Source organism: Pelmatolapia mariae, linkage group LG16_19 (genome assembly GCF_036321145.2).
Source record: "Pelmatolapia mariae isolate MD_Pm_ZW linkage group LG16_19, Pm_UMD_F_2, whole genome shotgun sequence".
NCBI lineage: Eukaryota > Metazoa > Chordata > Actinopteri > Cichliformes > Cichlidae > Pelmatolapia > Pelmatolapia mariae.
In genome coordinates, this window is record NC_086241.1 from 10,849,511 (window position 1) to 10,869,396 (window position 19,886).

A 19,886-nucleotide genomic window follows, 5' to 3' on the forward strand; every position below is an offset into this window, starting at 1 on the left:
TCCCAACTTTATTTTTAAACACAGCATAGATTATACCATTCAAAAGATTCTTCACAGAAAACCAACCAATCCATCCATTTTCTTCTGCTTAACCTGTTGAAGCTGTACTGTGTTGTGTTGATTTTATGAATTTAGAATGCATAATTTAAAAAAGTCAGAAATATCTGTTAAAGAAGAAGAATGCCATTTTCCATTGCCATTATTCTCATTGGCCCTCAAGTACACTCCCATTTTATGGCTCCTCCTCTGTGCTGCAGCTATAAATGTTAGCAGATTCTTTGGTCTCATTCAGTTGGGATGAAAGGAGCTGATTTCTGAGCTTTGGTCTTGTAAAGTATAAAACTACTGTTTGTTCTTTGATTACTGATGTGCACATTGTGTAACAGGTACAGTGGCTTGCAAAAGTATTCGGCCCCCTTGAACTTTTCCACATTTTGTCACATTACAGCCACAAACATGAATCAATTTTATTGGAATTCCACGTGAAAGACCAATACAAAGTGGTGTACACGTGAGAAGTGGAACGAAAATCATACATGATTCCAAACATTTTTTACAAATAAATAACTGAAAAGTGGGGTGTGCGTAATTATTCAGCCCCCTGAGTCAATACTTTGTAGAACCACCTTTTGCTGCAATTACAGCTGCCAGTCTTTTAGGGTATGTCTCTACAAGCGTTGCACATCTAGAGACTGAAATCCTTGCCCAGTCTTCTTTGCAAAACAGCTCCACAGCTGCCCTGTGACGGCCTCAGAGGTTGTCTAAGAGAATATTGGGAGCAACAACACCATGAAGTCCAAAGAACACACCAGACAGGTCAGGGATAAAGTTATTGAGAAATTTAAAGCAGGCTTGGGCTACAAAAAGATTTCCCAAGCCTTGAACATCCCACGGAGCACTGTTCAAGTGATCATTCAGAAATGGAAGGAGTATGGCACAACTGTAAACCTACCAAGACAAGGCCGTCCACCTAAACTCACAGGCCGAACAAGGAGAGCAGTGATCAGAAATGCAGCCAAGAGGCCCATGGTGACTCTAGACGAGCTGCAGAGATCTACAGCTCAGGTGGGGGAATCTGTCCATAGGACAACTATTAGTCGTGCACTGCACAAAGTTGGCCTTTATGGAAGAGCGGCAAGAAGAAAGCCATTGTTAACAGAAAACCATAAGAAGTCCCGTTTGCAGTTTGCCACAAGCCATGTGGGGGACACAGCAAACATGTGGAAGAAGGTGCTCTGGTCAGATGAGACCAAAATGGAACTTTTTGGCCAAAATGCAAAATGCTATGTGTGGCGGAAAACTAACACTGCACATCACTCTGAACACACCATCCCCACTGTCAAATATGGTGGTGGCAGCATCATGCTCTGGGGGTGCTTCTCTTCAGCAGGGACAGGGAAGCTGGTCAGAGTTGATGGGAAGATGGATGGAGCCAAATACAGGGCAATCTTGGAAGAAAACCTCTTGGAGTCTGCAAAAGACTTGAGACTGGGGCGGAGGTTCACCTTCCAGCAGGACGACCCTAAACATAAAGCCAGGGCAACAATGGAATGGTTTAAAACAAAACATATCCATGTGTTAGAATGGCCCAGTCAAAGTCCAGATCTAAATCCAATCGAGAATCTGTGGCAAGATCTGAAAACTGCTGTTCACAAACGCTGTCCATCTAATCTGACTGAGCCGGAGCTGTTTTACAAAGAAGAATGGGCAAGAATTTCAGTCTCTAGATGTGCAACGCTTGTAGAGACATACCCTAAAAGACTGGCAGCTGGAATTGCAGCAAAAGGTGGTTCTATAAAGTATTGACTCAGGGGGCTGAATAATTACGCACACCCCACTTTTCAGTTATTTATTTGTAAAAAATGTTTGGAATCATGTATGATTTTCGTTCCACTTCTCACGTGTACACCACTTTGTATTGATCTTTCACGTGGAATTCCAATAAAATTGATTCATGTTTGTGGCTGTAATGTGACAAAATGTGGAAAAGTTCAAGGGGGCCGAATACTTTTGCAAGCCACTGTATAACAGCTGCTGAGAAGGAACATATCATAATGAGGTAGCATGCATGTCTAAAACAGATTTGAACAGAATATTAGAAACTTTGCTAAACCATTGGGATTGGGTACTCTTGTTCATATCGAAAAGAATCAGAATCAAAATACTTTCATAATCCCTAAGGAAATTGGACCATTCATATCATTATTACTGATCAAACTTGTTCACTGTGCAAATTACACAGAAAATGGGAAACTCAAGTGAGACTGTATCATTTGTCCTGGCTGCTTATGGAAATGTTGGAGCTTTAAAACACATGTATTTTAGTATAATATTGTTCTGGTATCTCTCTATATGTGTGGCCAACACAGTCCTTATTGTGGTCATACATGTGGACAGAAGACTGCATGAGCCAATGTATATACTGCTCAGCAATTTATGTGTGAATGAAATAAATGGCAGCACATCGCTGTATCCTCTTTTGCTCTCACAGATGTTTTCAGACAGTCATGAAGTGACCCTGCCGTGGTGTTTTCTCCAGATGTGTTGTATGTACACAACTGCTTCTGCTGAATTTTGCAGCTTAGCAGCCATGGCCTATGACAGATATATCTCAATCTGTCATCCATTTAGATATAATGTCATTATGAACACAGAGAAAGTGTTTATTTTAATTCTACTTGTATGGATGTATTCATTTCTTATTTTTATATTCTCATTTTCATTCATCTTCAGTTTGAAGTTCTGTGGAAATGTTGTTAATAATGTGTATTGTGACCACCAATTAATAATTAGACTTTCATGTTCAGTTTCAGTCCACAGCTTTATATCTGACATATTCTTTCTGTTACTGAGTATTTTTTTACCATTCACTCTCATTTCAGTCTCTTACATTAAGATTTTGGCAGTTTGTCGAAAAACATCCACAGAAAACAAGCAGAAAGCCGTGACTACTTGCACCCCTCAGATCGTCTCTGTGTCAAACCTTTTTGTCGGCTGCATTTTTCACGCTCTCGATTCCAGTGTTTTAGTTGCTCAGGTGCCAGGTGAAGTCCGTATAATTTTATCTATATATCTGCTTATTTGTCAACCAATGCTCACCCCATTTATGTATGGATTTAATTTGCCAAAGATAAGGCAATCATGTACAATGCTTCTGTTTAAGAGAAAATCAATATCTTTGTTTGGCAAGAGACTGTTTTAGAGCATCTGTGGTGGAATAGCATTCATCAAACATATTATGGTTTGTACACATGAAGAAAATAAAATCTGATTATGTCATGTATTTACCTTTATAAAAGGCCCATTTCATTAATTCAGTTCATTTTTTAAAAATTGTTTTGTAAAAGCTACTGTGCAACCTCTAATTTCCGCTGAATTCCTGACATAATCTGCAATGCATGATGTTACCCTCAGACAAGAAACCAAAGTTTTGTTTATTACATTGTCCTTAGAATAGTTTTAGGTGCTTCTCTGCTACAACAGAAATTATTCAAGCAATCATATAGTTATCAGGAAGTTGCAGCAGTAAATGCTGAGTTGCTCATTTGAATCAGTGAATCTGTGTTGACCCCATGCGCTACCATAAAATTATACCAACTTACCAGAAATGAGTACAAGAATTTCTTACTGGAGGAAAGAATGTGATTGTACTGTTTGGGTCATCCCCTCAGAAATGTAACCAGAGAGAAGATCAGGAAGAAAATAACTACATCATTTTAAACTCAGTCATTAGATAGGAATTAAGAAGTGTTAATCTGAGTATTGTTGAATCTGAGTATTAATGAGTGAGACATTTAGTGGATTCATTTGTATCTGATTGCTGATGGGGACTGTATACAGAAATCATTACACTGGTTTAGTTAATCAGAATCAGAACACTTTCTTAATCCCAGGAGAATTTATGCGGTCACAGTTGCTCCAAGACAATACGAACAGTAACTAACTAAACTAAATGAAATGATACGATACGATATAATACAACTTACAAAATAACAAAGTCACAAAATAGCTCAATAAATACAAACAGCTCTAATTATAAATATCCTGGTATAGTAGACAAAATTACATATATGTGGTTGACACTGAGTTGCCCCTCTTTGTCAAGAACCGTAGGTCTAGCACGCAAGCTGGACCCAGAAGCAAACACAATACGCCGGGATTAGGGATGGGTATTGATAAGATTTTCACGATTCCGATTCCATTTTCGATTCTGTTTAACGATTCAATTCCTTATCGATTCTCTTATCGATTCTTTTAAAAAAAAAAAAAAAAGGAGAACACTATGGTCAATTAGCTTAGAACTTTGTTTTATATCTTCTCTTTGAACAAGATAGAAATTTAGGAGTAACATGGCCTTACAAACCCAACAGTGAGATCTTAAGAGATCCACAGCCTATGGCTCTTCAATGGGGTGTCACAGGGTCCCCAGGGAAAAAATTGTAAATGTAAAATGATAAAATAAATATTCTTCTGTAGCAATAACAAAGTATAACATAAATCATTCTGTAGCAATTACACACGAATATCCAGTAATCTCCCTGCCTACAATTAAACACATTCACTTACCGAAAATCGGGGGCATCTGGTGTGGCAAATGCCTTTTACCACAAACTTAGTCACTGCTCGGTGACATTCTGGCCTGAAAGGAGATGCTACCAGTAGACTGCAGCGAAAACTGCCAGCATCTGAGCCAGCCAGAATCTGTCTGTCTCTCTCATCATGGTCACCTAAATGCACAGTAATGGCAGGTTTTGTAATAAGGCAGATTGCGTTAACATAATATGCACTGTTAGTTGATTATTTACCTGCCGCATTAACGGGAGAGGACGTGCAAACGTTACCGCTGCTGCTGGGTTGAGATTCACGAGACCGGAGCGGAATTAAAAAGACGACATTCATTTAAGGTCATCGCGTGTTTTGTGAGCAAATGCTTTTGCATATTCGTAGTGTTTCCTCCCTTAAATGAAATATCTACTTTGCAAGTATTGCAAGTTGCCCTGTTGTCATCCTTTCTCGTAAAGTATAACCAAACTTTTGAGCGTTTGAGCCGCCATGTTTCCTGCCAGGTAAATGATGCTCCGCAACGCGGTGACGTCATTGGGGGCGACTGGAATCGATAAGGGAATCGTTTGCAAAAATGCCAAACAATTCCAAGGAATTGAAACAGTGGGAACCGGTTCTCAACAAGAACCGGTTTTCGATACCCATCCCTAGCCGGGATGCACGCAGAATAACTTTATTTCTCAAACTAAGGGTGTCCCGGAATGATCAAAGGAAAACACGCAGTGTTAATATTAGAACCAAGGGACCGGGAGATAACAACTCGGGAACGCCATGATCGGGACCGTGGGAGGCTGCAACAGAGAAGGGAAGAGAGTTACTGGGGAGCAGGGAGATAACATCATACAACGGGGTAGAGCTATTTATCTTACAATCAGGGCTGGGCCATGGGAACCGGAAGGAGGGGTGAGGGTCCGCGGGAGAGGGCTCCAGTAAGGCGGAGGAGATGATGACCGGTGGCTAATCTGAACTCCAGGCGGGCAGGAGGACGGGCAGGTGTAGGCTCAAACACGCCGAACAATAACCTGGGCACACAGTAGAAGGATTAACATAGTTCAAAAGAAACCTGAGATTCCACATCCACCTTCACGTGAGGGCCAAGTTACCGCTGAATGGTGACTAACGGACTGGCGTGGAACAGCCGGCGGTGCAGGTGTGGAGACAACAGCCACACCCGTAGGTGTGGGCATCCCATCCGCTCCTCAGGCACCAGGCCGCGGACCATGACACTCTTACTATATTGACTTTGCAATTTTCTCTGTAAAGGATGTGATATTAAGGGTGTGTGACTATCGTAGTGTGTATATGTGCTTTGACTGGGCCAGCACGTCAAGGTGTGTGTGGGAGTTGTTATCCAGCATTGTCCTTTCTTTGACAACATCCATCTCTCCAACATGACTTTTAGAGAGTTCAGCTCCACCTCCACAACATTACTGGCCTTGCAGATCAGTTTATTGAGTCTGTTATATCTGCAACCCTCAACCTTCTGCCCCATCATGCAACAGCATAGAGAATTGTTCTGAAATGTTCAGTGTAAACATAAGTGTGCTTCCATGTCTGTGCTTCTTTGCCCTCCCTAACTAGGGCAAACAGTGGCCCCACCTGGGGAGAGCAACTGGCACAAATCCATAGTCTCCTTCTCTCTGGATATTCTTTTTATAATGAAATGAGTAAAAATGAAATGAAAGTGAGAAAACGGCTGCTGTGTGTGGATGAACAGCAACCCTGAGTATAAATAAAAGATGCTGAAAAGCAGAAAAATGTCATCAGGTCTGCCATGGTCATTTACAAATACCAATTAGTGTCTCAGATAGCACATGAATTGTCCAGCATTTTGGCTAAACTAAACTCAAAGATATTCAAAGGATGACGGGAGGGTAGAGAGGAACTGTTTTGGCCACTTGGTGAATGTTTCCCTGAAGCTCTGGTGTCATATGAAAACTATGAATTGTCCTACTGGGAGAGTTCATTGCTGAAATGGGCACAGTCAGTGACAGCTTCTTGGGGTATGATTATGAAGAAAAGTCTGGCTGATCTGAACCCGAGGGGTATTCTGTTCTTGGACTCCTTTGCAAACTACAGCTTGTCTATAACAAACACAATGCTTAAATATAAGGATATTCATAGATGAGCATGGCACCAGGACACATTAGGCCATAGGTTGATGATCGATTTTGTAATAGTTTCACCAAATTTGCAGCTGGATGTTCTACACTCTGGAGAACAACATGATACAAGATAATTAACAAGACCGACGACAGAATGGAGCAATTGTCAACCACCTCCTCTACATGGATGACATCAAGCTGTATGCCAGGAATTATCCATACCACTAGGATCAACATGAACAATATCAGAATGTTGTTTCGACTTGGAAAGTGTAGTTGATTTTTTTTTATATGAAAAGTTGAGAATGTGGAAATTCAAATCCAATTTTGGACCACTTAAGAAACATTTGAATTTCCCTTGAGAAGAATAAAAAGGTTATTATCCTCTACAATTCTGAAAACCTGTGGAATTTATGGTAGTTAAAACAAACAAAAAACTCTGCCAAAGAGGAAGAATGCCATTGTCTCTAACTCTGGACCTCAAGTTTAGCCACGCCCACCTCATTCTCCTCCTCGGTGCTGCAGCCATAAATACTAGCAAAAGAGTTTGTCTTGTTTAGTTGGGAGAAGAAGCTGAACTTATTGTTATGTATTCTTAACATGTGAAGAATCTCTGGAATTGAATCTTGTAAAGTATAAACCTGCTTGCTTTTTGTTTTGTGATTCCTGATGTTTGATTATTATTAGTTTGTCTTGTTCATTGTGTGACATTATGCAGAAAATAGGAAACTCAAGCGAGAGTGTATCATTTGTGCTGGCTGCTTATGGAAATGTTGGAGCTTTTAAATACCCATATTTTATCATAATATTGTTTTGGTACCTCTCTATATGTGTGGCCAACACAGTCCTTATTGTGGTCATACATGTGGACAGAAGACTGCACGAGCCAATGTATATACTGCTCAGCAACTTATGTGTGAATGAAATAAACGCCAGCACAGCACTTTATCCTTTTTTGCTCTCACAGATGTTCTCAGACAGTCATGAAGTGACCCTGCCATGGTGTTTTCTGCAGATGTGTTGTATGTACACAAGTGCTTCTGCTGAATTTTGCAGTTTAGCAGCCATGGCCTATGACAGATATATCTCAATCTGTCATCCATTACGCTATAATGTCATTATGAACACAGAGAGAGTGTTTATTTTAATTCTGCTTGTATGGATGTATTCATTTCTTAGTTTTATATTCTCATTTTCATTCATCTTCAGGTTGAAGTTTTGTGGAAATATTGTAAACAATGTGTATTGTGACCACAAATTAATAATTCAACTTTCATGTTCAGTTTTAGTCCACAGCTTTATATCTGACATATTCTTTGTGTTATTGAGTATTTTTTTACCATTCAGTCTCATTTCAGTTTCTTACATGAAGATTTTGGCAGTTTGTCGAAAAACATCCACAGAAAACAAGCAGAAAGCCGTGACTACTTGCACCCCTCAGATCGTCTCTGTGTCAAACCTGTTTGTCGGGTGTATTTTTCACTCTATTGATTTCAGCCTTTTAGCTGCTCAGGTGCCAGGTGAAGTCCGTATAATTTTATCTATATATCTTTTCATTTGCCAGCCAATGCTCACCCCATTTATGTATGGATTTAATTTGCCAAAGATAAGGCAATCATGTACAATGCTTCTGTTTAAGAGAAAATCAATATCTTTGTTTGGCAAGAGACTGTTTTAGAGCATCTGTGGTGGAATAGTATTCATCAAACATATTATGGTTTGTACACATGAAGAAAATAAAATCTGATTATGTCATGTATTTACCTTTATAAAAGGCCCATTTCATTAATTCAGTTCATTTTTTAAAAATTGTTTTGTAAAAGCTACTGTGCAACCTCTAATTTCCGCTGAATTCCTGACATAATCTGCAATGCATGATGTTACCCTCAGACAAGAAACCAAAGTTTTGTTTATTACATTGTCCTTAGAATAGTTTTTAAGATAAGATAAGATAAGATGACCTTTATTAGTCCCACACGTGGGAAATTTGTTTTGTCACAGCAGGAAGTGGACAGTGCAAAAGTTCTGAAGCATAAATTAGAATACAATAAGAATAAATACTGTACACAACTGTACAGAATAGAATAAAATAAAATACTATATACAGTAGAATAAAATAGAATAAAATATACAATAGGATAAAAATAGAATACAAATGCTGTATACAACTGAGTAAAAATACAACGATGCCAGAAAGGAGTATTGCACTTAGTGTTATTGCACATGTGTGGGTGTGTGTGTTTGATCAGTTAAAGTTTTAGGTGCTTCTCTGCTACAACACAAATGATTCAAGCAGTCATATAGTTATCAGGAAGTTGCAGCAGTAAATGCTGAGTTGCTCATTTGAATCAGTGAATCTGTGTTGACCCCATGCGCTACCATAAAATTATACCAACTTACAGGAAATTGGTACAAGAATTTCTTACTGGAGGAAAGAATGTGATTGTACTGTTTGGGTCATCCCCTCAGAAATGTAACCAGAGAGAAGATCAAATCAGGAAGAAAAAAACTACATCATTTTAAACTCAGTCATTAGATAGGAATTAAGAAGTGTTAATCTGAGTATTGTTGAATCTGAGTATTAATGAGTGAGACATTTAGTGGATTCATTTGTATCTGATTGCTGATGGGGACTGTATACAGAAATCATTACACTGGTTCAGTTAATCAGAATCAGAACACTTTCTTAATCCCAGGAGAATTTATGCGGTCACAGTTGCTCCAAGACAATATGAACAGTAACTAACTAAACTAAATGAAATGATACGATACGATATAATACAACTTACAAAATAACAAAGTCACAAAATAGCTCAATAAATACAAACAGCTCTAATTATAAATATCCTGGTATAGTAGACAAAATTACATATATGTGGTTGACACTGAGTTGCCCCTCTTACTATATTGACTTTGCAATTTTCTCTGTAAAGGATGTGATATTAAGGGTGTGCGACTATCGTAGTGTGTATATGTGCTTTGACTGGGCCAGCACGTCAAGGAGTGTGTGGGAGTTGTTATCCAGTATTGTCCTTTCTTTGACAACATCCATCTCTCCAACATGACTTTTAGAGAGTTCAGCTCCACCTCCACAACATTACTGGCCTTGCAGATCAGTTTATTGAGTCTGTTATATCTGCAACCCTCAACCTTCTGCCCCATCATGCAACAGCATAGAGAATTGTTCTGAAATGTTCAGTGTAAACATAAGTGTGCTTCCATGTCTGTGCTTCTTTGCCCTCCCTAACTAGGGCAAACAGTGGCCCCACCTGGGGAGAGCAACTGGCACAAATCCATAGTCTCCTTCTCTCTGGATATTCTTTTTATAATGAAATGAGTAAAAATGAAATGAAAGCTGGAAAGCTGCTGCTGTGTGTGGATGAACAGCAACCCTGAGTATAAATAAAAGATGCTGAAAAGCAGAAAAATGTCATCAGGTCTGCCATGGTCATTTACAAATACCAATTAATGTCTCAGATAGCACATGAATTGTCCAGCATTTTGGCTAAACTAAACTCAAAGATATTCAAAGGATGACCGGAGGGTAGAGAGGAACTATTTTGGCCACTTGGTGAATGTTTCCCTGAAGCTCTGGTGTCATATGAAAACTATGAATTGTCCTACTGGGAGAGTTCATTGCTGAAATGGGCACAATCAGTGACAGCTTCTTGGGGTATGATTATGAAGAAAAGTCTGGCTGATCTGAACCCGAGGGGTATTCTGTTCTTGGACTCCTTTGCAAACTACAGCTTGTCTATAACAAACACAATGCTTAAATATAAGGATATTCATAGATGAGCATGGCACCAGGACACATTAGGCCATAGGTTGATGATCGATTTTGTAATAGTTTCACCAAATTTGCAGCTGGATGTTCTACACTCTGGAGAACAACATGATACAAGATAATTAACAAGACCGACGACAGAATGGAGCAATTGTCAACCACCTCCTCTACATGGATGACATCAAGCTGTATGCCAGGAATTATCCATACCACTAGGATCAACATGAACAATATCAGAATGTTGTTTCGACTTGGAAAGTGTAGTTGATTTTTTTTTATATGAAAAGTTGAGAATGTGGAAATTCAAATCTAATTTTGGACCACTTAAGAAACATTTGAATTTCCCTTGAGAAGAATAAAAAGGTTATTATCCTCTACAATTCTGAAAACCTGTGGAATTTATGGTAGTTAAAACAAACAAAAAACTCTGCCAAAGAGGAAGAATGCCATTGTCTCTAACTCTGGACCTCAAGTTTAGCCACGCCCACCTCATTCTCCTCCTCGGTGCTGCAGCCATAAATACTAGCAAAAGAGTTTGTCTTGTTTAGTTGGGAGAAGAAGCTGAACTTATTGTTATGTATTCTTAACATGTGAAGAATCTCTGGAATTGAATCTTGTAAAGTATAAACCTGCTTGCTTTTTGTTTTGTGATTCCTGATGTTTGATTATTATTAGTTTGTCTTGTTCATTGTGTGACATTATGCAGAAAATAGGAAACTCAAGCGAGAGTGTATCATTTGTGCTGGCTGCTTATGGAAATGTTGGAGCTTTTAAATACCCATATTTTATCATAATATTGTTTTGGTACCTCTCTATATGTGTGGCCAACACAGTCCTTATTGTGGTCATACATGTGGACAGAAGACTGCATGAGCCAATGTATATACTGCTCAGCAACTTATGTGTGAATGAAATAAACGCCAGCACAGCACTTTATCCTTTTCTGCTCTCACAGATGTTTTCAGACAGTCATGAAGTGACCCTGCCATGGTGTTTTCTGCAGATGTGTTGTATGTACACAAGTGCTTCTGTTGAATTTTGCAGTTTAGCAGCCATGGCCTATGACAGATATATCGCAATCTGTCATCCATTACGCTATAATGTCATTATGAACACAGAGAGAGTGTTTATTTTAATTCTACTTGTGTGGATGTATTCATTTCTTAGTTTTATATTCTCATTTTCATTCATCTTCAGGTTGAAGTTTTGTGGAAATATTGTAAACAATGTGTATTGTGACCACAAATTAATAATTCAACTTTCATGTTCAGTTTTAGTCCACAGCTTTATATCTGACATATTTTTTGTGTTATTGAGTATTTTTTTACCATTCAGTCTCATTTCAGTTTCTTACATGAAGATTTTGGCAGTTTGTCGAAAAACATCCACAGAAAACAAGCAGAAAGCCGTGACTACTTGCACCCCTCAGATCGTCTCTGTGTCAAACCTGTTTGTCGGGTGTATTTTTCACTCTATTGATTTCAGCCTTTTAGCTGCTCAGGTGCCAGGTGAAGTCCGTATAATTTTATCTATATATCTCCTCATTTGCCAGCCAATGCTCACCCCATTTATGTATGGATTTAATTTGCCAAAGATAAGGCAATCATGTACAATGCTTCTGTTTAAGAGAAAATCAATACCTTTGTTTGGCAAGAGAGTGCTTTAGAGCATCTGTGCTCTGTTGCAGAATAAAAGTCAGCAATCTTCTTCTGTTTTGTAGACATAAAGAAAATGTCATGTATTTATGTTTATAAAATGCCCATTAATCCATTTTTTAAAATTTATTTATTTATTTTAATTTGTTTTGCAAAAGCTACTCTGGAACCTCGTATTTTCTTTTTTCTCCTGAGCTCTAAGTGAAAGGTTAATGGTAATAGCTCGGGAAAAAAATATTAAATGTTTGAGTACGATGACAATGATCGTTTTAAAATAAAAATGCAGTTTGAATAAACCTTCAGGTTCATGGCAGCTTCACCATCCATTGCAGGGTGTTGCCCTCAGACAGGGAACAACATTTTTGTTTATTACACTGTCCCTAAAATTGTTGTTGTATGTTTTTAGGTGCTTCTCTGCTACAGCAAAACTTTGTTAAGTGATTATAACTAATTATGATCAGACAGGTGAAAGGTGATGATCAAGGTGACTAGATCATTTAAATAAGGTAGTTAAAGGTCATATATATTTGACACGTTTGGGTAAGCAATAGCATGTGGATATAAATGAGGATGACTGTACATGTGTGGGTTTGTGTGTGCCAGGAACTCGGAGAGGACTTTATGAAGGGAGAAGTAAGGCACAAGGATAAAATGGTACTTCAAAGTTAAATGACAGAAATGTAACGAGAGAAAAGGTTAAATCAGAAAGAAAAGAATTACAATATTTTAATCTCCCTTACCAGATAGTAAATAAAAAGCCTTCATATCTGATTTGATTATTGCTGAATTTGAGTATTAATGACTGAGGCATTTACTTGACTCATTTTACTTGACTCTATCTGATTTGTGGTGGTGGCTACATATACATCAATCATTACACTGGGTCAGTTAAACATAGCTACACAGCTCTTTCGCAGAGCAGGTTGACCTGCTGTGTTTGGACCTACCTGCGGAGGCCAATTGGCACAAACATAACAATCTCCTGCTCTCTGGATTTGCTTTTTCTGATGAAATCATATAAAATTACACACCAAATTTGACACCAGTTAGTGCGTCTGATAGCGCAGGAGTTGTCTGGCAATTTGGCTAAACTAAACTAAAAAAATTTCAAAGGATGGCCGGAGGGGAGAGGAACCCTGTACTGTTTTGCCCTCCAACTTCTTCTTCTTCAACTTAATGTATATTGTATATTTAAAATAAATATAGTTGACCAAAGTGCTTTACACATTCAGCCAGCAATAAAGCAATGTTAAGGAACAATAGAAACAATCGAATACACTAAGATAAAATAATACTGGAATCCACAAAAGACCCAACCCAATCTCTTTGTGTTGTAGGTTTTAATTTTTTTTACACGGAAAGAGTTTGTCTTTCGTGGCACTTTCCAGTGCCCACTCTCCTGCCTCTGGTACTTTTCTCCAGCAGCAGCTCTGCTCTCTCCGGCACGGCCACTACTGAAATAGGGAAGGCATGATAAGAAGATGCTCACTGGCTGTGCCGAACCAGCCTCCCCGATACTACACCCTGAATCCACTACTCCACTCCTCCAGTGCAGCCGAGCCACCAACCACCTCCGCCACAAATATAACGTACAATAAAACAGGGATAAAGTGAGATGTCTGGGTTCAACTCGAATTAAAAGTAAGAGAAAACAGTTGAGTTTTGAGTACGAACTTAAAGGTCTTTAATTTGTGAACTAAATTATTATTATTATTATCATTAAGATTGTTATCTCTGGTAAGTGGTTAATGTGACTTGTAGAATTTCAAAGGAAACATGGAGTCCTTTTTCCATGTTCTCTCAGCTATTCTGCAGGCATGTCTGATAGAGTAGGTCATGTTGTTCAGCCAGGGAACAGAGCTCTATCTCAAATGCTTAGTCCTTAGAGGGACCATACAGATGAGCTGGGAAAATTAGGAAGGAATGGCAGGAGAAGAGATCCAAAGAAATTTTGGATGACAAGAGATCTTGATAGAGGAGTGAGGGGAACCCTTGATCAGGTAGCAACGTGGCTCAACTCTGAACTGAAGCTCTGTAGTTTTTAGATTTTTAAGACTTAATAATAATTAAGCCTGACGGCTTGTAAAAGCTTAAGTCTGAGCTTGTCTTGAGGTAGAACATGGAGAGGCAGTTTCCTGGCTGGTCACTTTACTTTGAGTAAAGTAGTGATAACTACTGTGGAGAATTGGAAAACGAACAAAGGTGACGGTAAGAGAACCTGGCATCCCAGTGCCACCAGGGTTCACTGCTGCTTTACGAAGGAAGGATAGATGGCAGAGAAAATGTCATCGCTGTGTCAAAAGGGTTTGCTACTGCATTTTGCGGAGAAGGGAACATAGACGGAGAAACTAGCATCCTGGTGGTCTAAGGAGCTTGGAAAGAAAAGCGTCTGGACTTCTTTGAGTTGCTTGAAGACATTTCACCTCTCATCCGAGAAGCTTCTTCAGTTCTAAGGGTCAAATGGTGGAGAGTCCCAGATTTAAACCCAGTGGGAGTTTCCCCCCAAAGAGGGACAAAGGACCCCCTGATGATCCTCTACCTAATCACATGAGCCAAGGTGTGAAAGCGGGTGTGGGTCACAATCAGCCAGGATTTCGAGTGAGCTCATTGTGAAACCTGGCCCCACCCTATCATGTGGTTTCCTGAGGTCAGATGGCCCAGGATGTGAGTGGGCATTAAGGCGTCTGGGAAGGGATCTCAAAACTGGATTATAGATGGCAGACAGTTGGTGTCGTAAACCACCGCCTCTGTTCAAAGATGGTCGCTCACATGGCTTCTTTCACTGTTCTTTCAAACCATCTGTCCTCTCTGTCCAAAATGTGAACATTGGGAGGAACACCCTTCAACTGGAGCGGGAGTATGAAAGGGAATCAAGAAAACTAGCGGATTATAGGAACCATCTCCGTTTCAACCTGAGATGCAGACAAAGCAAAGAGAGTTGTTCCTAAGAGCTTGCGCCTTGGATCCACTGTCAGGGGATACAGAGCAGACTTGATTCTACGGAGAGCACAAAATCAGCTTCTAAGTGAAAGGATAAGACAGGTCCATTTCACTATAGATGCCCTCCAGAGCAACATTAGCCAGACTCTGCAGGAACTGGAAACCCTTCTACCCTCTCCCATCTTAGAAGAGGTTTACAAGTTTGTGGACAAGGTTCAGCGGGCCCAACACTCTAAAGGAAAAGAAAGACAACAGAGGAAATTCCACACCTTGCTTTCAAAAACACTCACTCCTCAGTCTGCATCTACACAACTCAGAGAAGAACACACACCTGAGGACAGTCAGGAAAAATGGGTGAAGAACTTTTCAGACCGGAATCTCACTGAACCTGAAAAGAAAGTACTAGCCAAAGGACTCAATTTTGCCATTTCTCCGCAACAGTTGCCCATAGTGGACCTCATCACAGCCACAGAAACCGCCATATGGATTAATAAATTATCACAGACAGAAGCAGAGCAAATCAGGATGAAAGTCTCAGCCACCCTCTCCAGTGCGAAAGTCCCTCCGTCTAACCTTACATTACAAGAAAAGAAGGCCGTCACTTCCCTGAGCAAAGACCACAACATCACTATGTTACCAGCTGATAAGGGAAGGTGCACCGTGGTCCTAAACACAACAGATTACCACACAAAGATCCCTACTCTCCTCAGTGACAACAATACCTACGAAGCCTTAAAGCGAGACCCCACAAGCAGCTACAAAAAGAAAGTTATAGCTTGCCTTCAAGACCTTGAAAGGGACAAAATCATTGACCGCCTTACATATCACCGCCTTTACCCAGGGGATGCCATACCCTGCATTTACGGACTTCCTAAGATCCACAAAGAAGGTGTCCCACTCAGACCCATTGTCAGTAGCATAAACTCAGCCACTTACAACATCTCGAAACACTTTGCTACCGTCCTAGCACCTCTTGTGGGGAACACCACACATCACATCAAGAACTCCACCGACTTCACCGACAAGGTCCAGAAACTTACCCTGGATCCAGATGAAACCATGGTGTCCTTTGATGTAGTCTCCCTCTTCACTTGCATACCCACCACAGAAGCAGTGGAGACTGTCAGAAAACAACTACAAGAAGACAGCTCCTTGGAAGACAGGACCAACTTCACACCCGATCAGATTTGCACACTGTTAGACCTCTGCCTCACCACAACATATTTCAAATACAACGAGGGTTTCTAGAGACAAAAACATGGCTGCGCCATGGGCTCCCCCGTGTGACCTATTGTATCCAACCTTTACATGGAGGAAGTGGAAAGAAAGGCTCTTGGCTCTTTTAAAGGGAGAGTACCCAGCCACTGGTACAGATATGTAGACGACACCTGGGTCAAAATCAAAACACAAGAAGTGGAATCCTTCACTGCGCACATTAACGCCATGGATAAAAACATCAAGTTCACCAGGGAAGACACAAAGGATAACTGTTTGCTGTTTTCTTTCCAACCTCCTTAGACTATGATGACCTGGATGACTGAGAACCTTCACAGACATAGCATCGTGGTGTATTGAATGTTTACTGCTGTGTTTGCAAATGACCAATATTGGAGAAGAAAACTGGCAACACAGTGTCAGGATTGTTATATTTTGTAAAAGATGGATAGATGCAGAGAAACTGGAATCCCAGTGGAGAAAAGTTTGCTGCTACATTTGCAAAAGAGGGACAGATAGGGATAGGGATAGAGAAACTGGCATCCCGGTGCTAGAAAAGTTCACTACTGCAAATTGCAAAGAAGGGGTAGTAGAGCAATAAATTGGCAACCTGTTTCCAATATTAGTATTGGGGTTTTTTTTGGCAAATGATAGATGCCAGAGAAACTGCAAACTTGGTGCCAAAGTGCGCTGCTACATTTTGCAAAGAAAGGTTAAAGAAGAGCGTTTTGGACCACTTAAAAACATTTGTAGAAAAGTTTGAATTTCCCTTAAGAATGACAAAAAGGTTATCTTCTTCCTCTATAATACTGAAAACCTAACTGATGTGTTGATGTTATAATACTTAAATGAAACAGAGACAATGATATTATTTTCCTTTAACAGACATTTCTAACAATTCGAACGTTGAACCTCAAGTCCAGCCCCACCCCCCTTATTTCTCCTTCTCTGTGCTGCACTTATAAATGTTAGCAGGTTCTTTTGTCTTGTTGAGCTGGGAGGAAAGACGCTGAATTTATTGTTATGTGTTCTTAACATGTGATTAATCTCTGGATTTGAATTTTAAATCTTGTACAGTCTAAAACTGCTTTCTGATTGTTTGATGATTGCTAATGTGCAAATTGTATCACAGGTGTAATAGCTGCTGAGAAGGAAAATGTTATAATGACATAACATGTATATGTAAACAGCATTTGAACAATATTATACAAACTTTGCTCAGCTATTGGGATCTAGTACTCTTATATCTAAAAGGACCATTCATATGATTATTGCTGATCTATCCTATTCACTGGGTGAAATTAATCAGAAAATGGGAAACTCAAGTGAGATTTTTTCATTTGTGCTGGCTGCTTATGGAAATGTTGGAGCTTTAAAACACATGTATTTTGTAATAATTTTCTTCTGGTACCTCTTGATATGTGTGGCCAACACAGTCCTTATTGTGGTCATACATGTGGACAGAAGGCTGCATGAGCCAATGTACATACTTCTTTGTAATTTATGTGTGAATGAAATAAACTGCAGCACATCACTGTATCCTCTTTTGCTCTCACAGATGTTTTCAGACAGCCATGAAGTGATCCTGCCGTGGTGTTTTTTGCAGATGTGTTGTATGTACATAAGTGGACCTGCTGAGTTTTGGAGTTTAGCAGCCATGGCCTATGACAGATATATCTCAATCTGTCATCCATTTAGCTATAATGTCATTATGAACACAGAGAGAGTGTGTATTTTGATTCTGCTTGTGTGGATTTTTTCATTTGTTAGTTTTTTACTCTCATTTTCGTTCATCTTTGGTTTAAGGTTTTGTGGAAATATTATTGATAATGTATACTGTGACCACCAATTAATAATTAGACTTTCATGTTCAGTTCCAATCCAAAGCTCTCTATCTATCATATTCTTTGTTATAATGAGTATTTTTTTACCATTCAATCTTGTTTCAGTTTCTTACTTGAAGATTTTGAGAGTTTGCCGAAAAACATCCACAGAAAACAAGCAGAAAGCCGTGACTACTTGCACCCCTCAGATCATCTCTGTGTCAAACCTGTTTGTTGGGTGCATTTGTTACTCTATTGACTTCAGGTTTTTAGTTGCTCAGGTACCAGATGAAGTTCGTATAATTTTGCCTATGTATCTCCTCATTTTTCAACCAATGCTCACCCCATTTATGTATGGATTTAATTTGCCAAAGATAAGGCAATCATGTACAATGCTTCTGTTTAAGAGAAAATAAATCTTTGTTTAGCAAGAGACTGTCAAAGAGCATCTCTGCCATGTAGGAAAGTAACATTCAGCAATCATCTTAAATAAAATCTGCTTACGCCATGTATTTGAATTTACAAACCACCTTTGTTATTCATTTTATGTTATTTTATTTCTTAGTAGCTAAAGCTACTTTGCAACATTTAATTTCCTCTGAACTCCAGGGATGAGTCAGGGCTTTCAGTGCTAACAGTATTAGTCTGGCAAGCAAAGCATTTTATTAAATACACAGTTTCACCAAGATGTTTTTTAAATAGGAATCCACAGTTTTTGTTATTACACTGTTCCTAAAATTGCTGTTTTATCAAATTCTGCTAAAATGAATTTGATTCATAGAAGTTACAGTATAAACTACTCAACTGATGTGAGTCAAGCATTCTAGAGCAGTGGCTGCAGAACCTCTGATAAAGTTTTGAGAGCACTGAGCAGTGATATATATAAGCAGTCAGATCATGCACTAATGTGAACTTACACCAACTTACAGAAAATGGGCTCAAGAACTGTTTACTGAAGTTGATGGTACTCTAAATGTCAAAACAAATGCGAAATGGAATGCTTTTTCCTTAAGTTCCACATAGAACACAGAAACACGGGCCTACAATCACAGATACAATGCCCAGCAAGGCATAGACCGAAGAGGAGACACAGGCCAACCTTCCTGTTGGCAAACCAATGACAGGAGGTACCATAGGGGTCGGGTTCAAATAATGTTGGGCAGCAGTCAAAGGCTGATCTTGGGCACCATCTTCTGGACGCTTGGGCAAAGAGAGCACCTAACCTGTCAACTGATTACCACCTGGTGGTGAGTAGGATCAGGTGGCAAAGCAGGATTCTAGCCCTCATGTTTTCTTCTGGTCAAATCTGACCAATTTTCTCTCTGAGAAAATTATAGTAGTTCATTTGATCAGACTGTCCTAAAATATCCTGACTTTTCCCACAAAAAAGATTTCAACCCACAAAATGAATTGTAGTAGTTTGCATAGAATTGCATATGTTTTATTCAACATTTTTGTTCCCACTCTTGTTGTTCCCAGTCAAAAATGACTGTACAACAGAAATATATGCAGCAGAAAACAGTTAGTGTAAATAACTGAGTTATTTTCAGGTACATCCCCAGTTGTCAGATGCACATAGCACAAATGCACACATATACACACATGCACACACACACTCACACTTTGGATTCCCTGGCAACCACTTTGTGCAGCCTCTCTTTCACAGGAACAGTTCCTGTGTTGGCAGTTCTCACAGATATTTGTAACATTGTTTCAATAACACTGAAATTTTCTGATGGCTTTGGTGTGACGCTTTTTTCACACCTTGCTCACAGGTCATTGTGTGGACTGAATTTCC

General features: G+C 39.4%; 2 protein-coding genes across 2 annotated transcripts; both read left to right on the forward strand.

Moving 5' to 3' along the window:
• Positions 1–2,245: 2,245 nt before the first annotated feature.
• LOC134644042 (olfactory receptor 10A6-like) lies at positions 2,246–3,202 on the forward strand. The gene has a single exon (XM_063496691.1). It carries the CDS (start codon positions 2,246–2,248, stop codon positions 3,200–3,202), a length of 957 nt encoding a protein of 318 aa, XP_063352761.1.
• A 14,375-nt stretch (positions 3,203–17,577) lies between these two features.
• LOC134644045 (putative gustatory receptor clone PTE01) lies at positions 17,578–18,504 on the forward strand. Its single transcript, XM_063496694.1, has one exon. The coding sequence runs from the start codon at positions 17,578–17,580 to the stop codon at positions 18,502–18,504; it is 927 nt and encodes a 308-aa protein (XP_063352764.1).
• The last annotated feature ends 1,382 nt before the right edge of the window (positions 18,505–19,886 follow it).